Raw genomic sequence first — 7,815 nt, 5'->3', positions numbered from 1 at the left:
AGCATTTAGAGCCCTACTTCGACGTAGTCATCCGCAACCGTGAACAAAAGTTTCTCAACCATCGATGGTACACCATCCAAGAGGCCGTGTCAAAGTACTGCGGCCACTTGAGGTGACTCATCGCACGGTGGCCAAGTAGTGCGCAAGTCACCGAGCAAGTAAGTTGTTAACATGTCTACATCGTTTGGCCGGATATATATAGTTTTGTAGATGATTTGTAGCCGAATATGCATAGTTTCGTAGATCATTTGTAGCCAGATATGCATAGCTTTGTAGATCATTTTGACAGATATACATAGTTTTGTAACCGGATATGCATTGTTGTGTAGATCACTTGCCGGATATGCATAATTTTGTAGCCAGATATGCATTGTTGTGTAGATCATTTGCTGGAATGCATTGTTTTGTCGCCGGACCGGATATGATTGTTTTGTTGATAATTTTTAGTACAAAGAGATATCAGGTTGGCAAGTAAACTTTTGAAGCATAAAGAGATTTCTCTTAGTTTTTCATAAGTTTTGGTTAAGCATCACATCAGACTTAAGTCTCGGATACCATAACCCTCTTAGTAATACAAAGATCCTATGACTCAAATAAAAGAAAAAGAAACAATGAAACAAATAATATGTCTTTCCTTCGCCATCCATCTTCTTGACTGCAGTCATTCTTCTTCGAACACACCGCGACAGAATTGCTTCACTTCAGCAATATTTTGAGGGGTCGATTCATTCACGTAATCTTCTAGTATGGTTTCTTCTCGAAACACATCTATCTTTTCTCTGCAATGCAGACACTTCTCGATGAAGTTCTTCAAACTTCTCTTCAGAATATAGCATTCTTCTCGATACACCAGGGTCTATTTCTCTTGGTGTGCACTAGCAAACAAATCAGTCCCTTACTTTTTGACAACAATCTTCAAAACCTAAGGGGCAAGACAATTGCACCAACAACAATTCCTTCACATTTGGCCGCTTGTGGCTGGGGTGGTCCTCGACCCACAACAGGCTGATGTCTTCACTTGGTCTTGGGAGAAAGGAGGCCGGTTTTCTGCCAGTCTGCATATGCGGCCAAGTTCGCGACTATGGACGTGTTGCCCACTGCTACGTTCACTTGGGAATCTCGGACTCCGCTTCATTGCAGATTTTTTTGCGGTGCTAGCAATCAAAGACAGATGTTGGACATCCGATAGGTTGGCTTGTCAGGGCCTTCCGCATGAGGACGCCTGCCGGTTTTGTGACCAACACGATGAGATCATCAACCACCTTATTGCCGGCCATGTCTTCGCTAGGGAAGTATATGGACTAAAGTCTACATGGCCTTGGGGTCGATGGAAGGATCGAAGTACCAACGACATCAAGGATTGGTGCATTAGGCGGGGGCACCTTGGTCAACAAGCAAAGACGACACATGCTATATGTTTACTAGTCATGTGGGAGCTATGAAAACATCGGAACACCAACGTGTTTATGATGCCATGTCGTGTGCGCGGCAGGTGTTACGATGTATTGCGAGTGATTACAAGGTGTGGAAGCAAGTGGGTATTCTTCGAGTAGAGCTCGGGGTATTCCTTGCGGTGGTAGGACGATGGGAGGATAGGGAGTAGTCCGGCGAGGCATACATGTACTAACATCAAACTCAATTATGGTGGTGCTCTTTCCCCTTTTATTCTACTCCCTCCGTTCTAAATTAAGTGTCTCAATTTTGTACTAAGTTGTACTCCAGTAGTGCCAAAAAACGTCTTACATTATGGGACAAAGGAAGTATTAAACATATAAGACACTTATTTTTAGAAGGAGAGAGTATATTACACTCGTGCATATTCGAGAAAAAAATGTAGTTCACTTCGTCGGCGTCGCATTTGATTCCGTAGTTCCTTGTAGACTGGGAAAAGGGAGGAGTTGTATGCTGAGCCGCTTCCGTGTTGAGTTGGATGACCAAAATTGAGCTAACAGTATGTACGTATCTGATCATGCAACGTCCCTAAATCCACCTTACGTTGGACACTACACTCGTTACGTCGCTAAATCTGACAACTGCTTGGCTTCGGATCGGGACACAGTTAAGGAATCCGAAAAGGCCACTGCGTGGATTCAAAGATCAACTGCGGAAGGTTCCTGAGCACGACTCAGATTTGTTCCTGGCCTTTTATAAGCCACACAAGGGCCCTCGTCAACGAAGCACCCAGTGCACGCACGACGGCAACCAACAAACGCGAGATTCACAAACTCCCGTAATACGCGAGCGCCAGACGATCCATCCTCGATCGGATCAGCGGCGATACATGGCGCACGAGCAGGAGTCTTCGACGGAGGCCGCCGCCGGTGGTGGCCCGCCGCTATGCGCGAACGGCTGTGGGTTCTACGGGAGCGAGGTGACCAAGGGCATGTGCTCAAAGTGCTACCGCAACCACCTCAAGTCCACAGATGTGGCTGCCCCCGCCGTCGAGGGGAAGATCAATGCCGACGATCTCATCCTCGCCTTCAAGAAGTCGGTTAGCCTGAAGGACTCTACCGCTGAGGCGGCACCGGCGGCGGAGGCGACAGCGAAGAAGGCGGCGCCAACCAGGTGCATGGCGTGCAAGAAGAAGGTGGGGCTGCTGGGCTTCGCGTGCCGCTGCGGTGGTACCTTCTGCTCGCTGCACCGCTACGTGGACGGGCACGCGTGCGGCTTCGACTACAAGAAGGTCGGCCGGGAGCAGATCGCGCAGCAGAACCCTCTCGTCGCGCCGTCCAAGCTCCACAACAAGATATGAATGAAGGCAGGAAGAGTTGGAAAACATGTACAGTTTTAGTTTACTCATTCGCAAAGTTTCTTTGTAGCCTGTCCTTACTCATTTGCTTTACTGTCTCTCCTGTACTTAAATTAGATCTTTCAAGCACTAGCTCGATATAAGTTGAAGAAGGTCGATCTTATCTTTGGGGAGTGTCTATTTAGCGTTTGAATGTTTTACAATTGGAAAACATTCAAAAATTCTGACTACTAACAACATGCCACTTGTATGTCCAAGACCAACCCCCGTCCGAATTGTATGTAGCTGTATTTCAAAAGTAAACGGGTCAGGAAATAAACCCGAATAAACACAACCCGGCACTTGAACACAAAACAGAACGCACAGCTGTCTTTGAACTTGCATCTCACGCAAGTGCCAAACCCCTGAAAAAATCCCAGCGGCCCTACACATACATTTCTCCCTGGACAGATCTCACCTAGCACACCCTAAAACGGAGACTCCGCCATGGGAGAAGCGGTAGAGGAAGATGAAAGAACTGTACCATGGCAGATCCAGAATCTTATAGCCATAGGAGAAGGTGTGGGGAGGTACCTGGACAGGAGCAAGGAGGATCACAGGATTCACAGGCCAGGAACACTCTTAACAAATTCCTACCGCAAATAATCTTGATCCCCTTCATCAGGTTCACCATTTTTTCATCCCTTGACTCTGCTTCACCTATTACATTAGAGAAACAACTTACAAAAGGAAACCCAGAGACAGCAGGAGACTATGCTGATCACTAGAAAAATGCAAAACTCTGAAATTACAGAAAAATTTGCTGTCTACTCTGAAATATGTTGTATTTACACTGTAGGTACCTAGTAATTTCCAGTGTAAATCCTAGGAAATCCCAGTGTAAATCACTATGTAAATTAGGCTTGTAAAAATTGTTGAATTTATTACACTGTAAGTACCTATTAATTTACACTGTAAATCCCAGGAAATTCCAGTGTAAATTAGACTTCTAGAGAACTGATATAATTACACTGTAAGTATCAAATAAATTTCCAGTGTAAATGCCAGGAAATTCCAGTGCAAATTTGAAGAAAACTGATATAATTACAGAAGTGAAACACATATGGGAAAAATACAATGACAACAACTAGAACACCATAGCAAATAACTAAAAAAAAATCATAAGTACCTACATCACTAAAAAGTAACAAACAAATAGAAACATTACATGCCAGGAAGTTAAAATATAGAACAAATTACTACAGGAAATATCGTCTACAAGCATATTAACATTCTCTGAGAACGTGAATTACACAACAAATTAACAATTACGGGGAACTAACCACATTCCTCCTGGAAGCAGATGATAATTTCATCTTCAAGCATTTTACTTTCTGAAATGACGAAAACAAAAGGGTCACCCAAAAGTAAATACCAAAAATCAAAATTATTAAAATGGGCAGGAAAACACAAAACACACTTGATTCAGATAGAACGTCAAAAGAACTTTGCATGTCGAGCCCTCCTTCATCACTAGATAGTTCCTGCAAAACAAAAATAAGAAATAAGACAGACCAAAATAATTAAATCAAACTAAAAGACAAAAAGGAAAATAAAAATAAAGAAGAGAAGTAGAAATAAATAACAACCGGAGACTTAGGATAAGAACCATCTTCTGCAAAATTATTAGGCACAAAAGGTTCACTCACATAATCTGCACTATTGACAAATGATACTAATGGAACATCCTGATGAGAGGCTTTCTGTAGCCTACCCATTAAAACCTATAAATAGAACACAAGGAGGAAAAAAAAGAAATGAAGTTAAGTAACGGTAAAAGTCATCCAATTAAAAGGTAAAATCCACTATACTACAGTGCTGAAACATGCAAATTACTGTGAAAAATTGCTGAAGAAAAGCCCTACAGTACTGAAGCAAGCAAAGTACAGTGAAAACTAGCTAAATAAACACATAGAAACCAACAAAATTACTGAGCAAACTGGACTTAATTACACTGAAAATATAGACAAAATTACTGTGCACAAATTACACTGTAAATCCACTCAAATCACATGGAATTATCGGGTAAACTATACTGTAATGTTGGGATAAATTACACTATAATTACATTCAAATCCTTTTACACTTAGATGCTGGGACACACTGTAATGCTGGGATAGATTACACTGTAATTACATTCAAAATTACACTCTAACTCCACTCAAATTCCATGACAAATCACACTGGAAAAATATTAGGTAAATTACCCTCTAAGTCTGGGACAAATTACATTGTACTCCATCCGTTCGGAAATACTTGTCTCGGATATGGATATATCTAGAACTAAAATACGTCTAGATACATCCATTTTTACGACAAGTAATTCCGAACGAAGGGAGTAACAAATTACATTGTAATACTGAGATAAATTACACTATAAATATATTCAAACAACATTGTAAATCCACTCAAATCATACGACAAAATTGCAGTCGAAAAATTGAGTAAATTACACTGAAAAGCTGGGACAAATTACATTGTAATTTTTTTTGCGTTGAACTACACTGTAATTAGACTCAAAAATTACACTAGAAAAATTGAGTAACTGTAGGACTGGGACAAAATACACTAACTAGACTCAAATTACACCGGAAACATTGCGTACTGAGATAAATTACACTGTGGATATATTACACTGTAAATACATTCAAACAACACTGTAAATCCACTCAAATCATACGACAAAAATTACAGTAAAAATTTGAGTAAATTACACAGAAAGGCTAGGACAAATTATACTATAATTAGACTAAAAAATACACTTGAAATATTGAGTAAATTACACTGTAAGACTGGGACAAAATACACTGTAACTAGACTCAAATTAAACTGGAAACATTGGGTAAACTGTAAGGCTGGGACCAATTACATTGAAATGCTGAGATAAATTACACTGTAATTACATTCAGAATAACATTGTATATCCACTCAAACCCCATGACAAATTACAATTGAAGTACTGAGTAAATTACACTGAAAAGGCTGGGACAAATTACATTGTAATTAGACTGAAATTACATGCCCGCTTGAAGACAAAATTAGACAAAAACCTAGGGTAAAAAACACATGGCACAAGGGAAACTGCACACCTACATCTCAAAACTACATCTTCAGGAGATAATTCAGGGACTAAAAATAACTATATATGAGCAGGAAGCACTAGAACATGAGAGAGAGCAGGAAACAAACCGCGGAATCCCGCACCTACAAGTACATCTACAGAATCCCGCACGCTGCATCTACAAAATCCCACAAAACTCTGACAAACCGCGGACACGAGACAAAGGGAAACAACCGCTGCATCTACAACTACATCAGGGGCGCGGGGAGACGACCACAAACAGCCAGAAGACCTAGAAAACATACCTACCAGCGGCTACACCAGATGGCTAACACAACAAATCACGCATCTCCAGCGACCAACATGGCGAGAGGGCGACATGAACTCACCTAGATCTAGAACCAACAGAAGCAAAAAGCACACGTGAGAGAGAGAGAGAGAGAGAGAGAGAGGAACAACCAACCGTGACAGTCGAGGATCGAAGAGAAAGGGAAGAGAAATCAAGGTCGAGCGGCGGAAGATCTTGAAATCACCATGGACAGGAAGAATCGCCTCCTCTACGGAGCCGCTCCAGCGCTGCTCGAGTTGCCCCCAAATTCAAACAGGACAAAAGCCAAACAGAGATGGGGTGGTAACGGGCAAAGAGAAAACCGCGCCCGACAAAAAACCCGGACCCAGGAACAAGGCCGAACAAAAACATAAACCAGCACGAATCTCCGTGTTGGAATGGACGAACACCAATTTGAATGATAACGAATTGCAAAACATTCGACTGTAAAATAGCAAATCCGTATCTTTGTTGTTCATAGCGACGTATTCGTATTGATGTAACTGGGCACCATCATGTTACTCAGATTAATAATATCCACGTTTTCAAAAATTGATTAATAATATCCATGTAGCATTAGGGAAAAATTCTTTTATGCCAAGTGCAAGGTTGTTTGTTGAGTGTACTTCATTGGACACTCGCAAACAAGGCCTTTGCCAAGTGTACCGATGACAAAACTTGGTGAAAGAATGACACTCAGCAAACTGGTATGTTGCCTTGTGCCAAACAGAAAACACTCAACAAAGTAGTTTTTTATAAAATACCCGGCAAACAATTATAAATCAATAAAGTGCATATGTTTATTTGAATTTAGATTTGGGTTTGGATTCTGAAGAACAAACTCTTTAAATATTATTTGATAAATAGCAAGAAATGTAATTCATGTCTTAAAATTAGTATCCGGTTCCAAAAAATGCCAAAATTTGGCACTAGTAACATAATGTAATGTGTTCCACGCCGGGAAAATTAGGGATGTTTTAGATATTATTTCGCTATATATAAGCAATCAATAGCATTTAACGAACATAATTTTTAAATCTTAAGCGCAAGTGTATGAAAACGTTAGCAAAGATGGGTTCAAAACTATTTGTGTTCTTGAGTCAATGTTTAGGCCTTATATACAAGAAAAGAAGAGGAATTGTGAACACGAGGGTACCAAGTCTCAACCCGACCATGGAGCTCAGTCGTAGAGGAGGAAAATATTTTGAGGTGGGGTGGACTCTAAAGCATACAGAAGTTTGATGGAATCTAGATTGAAGATTGGGGAAAATTTGTGATGAGTTGGTTGAGCTGGACAAATTCAGAACATGAAGATGCAGATAATATAAAAATTCATATATCACGTTTTGCCTCCCAAAACATCTTCCCTTCTTGTCCATGACTAGCAACAACCTGCATTGGAGATTATTTGTTTTTAAATCTGAAAATTGCAAATGATGTCTAAATACTACTCCCTCCGTTTCATAATGTAGTGCATATAAATTTTCTGAGAAGTCAACCTAAGTAAACTTTGACTGAGTTTACAGAGGATACATTTTTTATATATAATAACAAACATATACAATATGAAAATATAACTGATGATGTATCCAATGATATACGTTTGGTATGTTAAATGTACATATTTTTGTCTATAAA

The 7,815-nt window shown here is 40.4% G+C and overlaps 2 protein-coding genes across 2 annotated transcripts; one reads left to right on the top strand and one right to left on the bottom strand.

Annotated features, from left to right (window-relative positions):
• Positions 1-1,934: 1,934 nt before the first annotated feature.
• LOC123187657 (zinc finger A20 and AN1 domain-containing stress-associated protein 9-like) lies at positions 1,935-2,850 on the top strand. Its single transcript, XM_044599575.1, has one exon. The coding sequence runs from the start codon at positions 2,282-2,284 to the stop codon at positions 2,750-2,752; it is 471 nt and encodes a 156-aa protein (XP_044455510.1). The 5' UTR covers positions 1,935-2,281; the 3' UTR covers positions 2,753-2,850.
• On the bottom strand, positions 2,723-6,400 carry LOC123187658 (uncharacterized). Its single transcript, XM_044599576.1, has 6 exons — positions 6,383-6,400; positions 4,378-4,512; positions 4,209-4,272; positions 4,072-4,122; positions 3,323-3,448; positions 2,723-3,034 (listed from the first exon to the last, which is right to left on the bottom strand). The coding sequence occupies exons 1-6, from the start codon at positions 6,383-6,385 to the stop codon at positions 2,964-2,966; spliced, it is 450 nt and encodes a 149-aa protein (XP_044455511.1). The 5' UTR covers positions 6,386-6,400; the 3' UTR covers positions 2,723-2,963.
• Between the last annotated feature and the right edge of the window lie 1,415 nt (positions 6,401-7,815).

This window comes from Triticum aestivum, chromosome 2A (assembly GCF_018294505.1).
Source record: "Triticum aestivum cultivar Chinese Spring chromosome 2A, IWGSC CS RefSeq v2.1, whole genome shotgun sequence".
NCBI classification, from domain to species: Eukaryota; Viridiplantae; Streptophyta; class Magnoliopsida; order Poales; family Poaceae; genus Triticum; species Triticum aestivum.
The sequence above is the reverse complement of the archived record's forward strand: the minus strand, read 5'-3'. Positions and strand labels throughout refer to the sequence as shown.

What these genes read in the sequence shown, in the direction of transcription:
- LOC123187658 (XM_044599576.1), bottom strand. An exon ending in CTGCTTCCAGGAGGAATGTG is followed by an intron (nt 3,449 to 4,071) that starts GTTAGTTCCCCG and finishes CTAATGTAATAG; the next exon opens with GTGAAGCAGAGTCAAGGGAT. An exon ending in TCCTCCTTGCTCCTGTCCAG is followed by an intron (nt 3,035 to 3,322) that starts GTACCTCCCCAC and finishes TTTGAAATACAG; the next exon opens with CTACATACAATTCGGACGGG.
- LOC123187657 (XM_044599575.1), top strand. Translation starts at nt 2,282, where the DNA reads ATGGCGCACGAGCAGGAGTCTTCGACGGAGGCCGCCGCCGGTGGTGGC.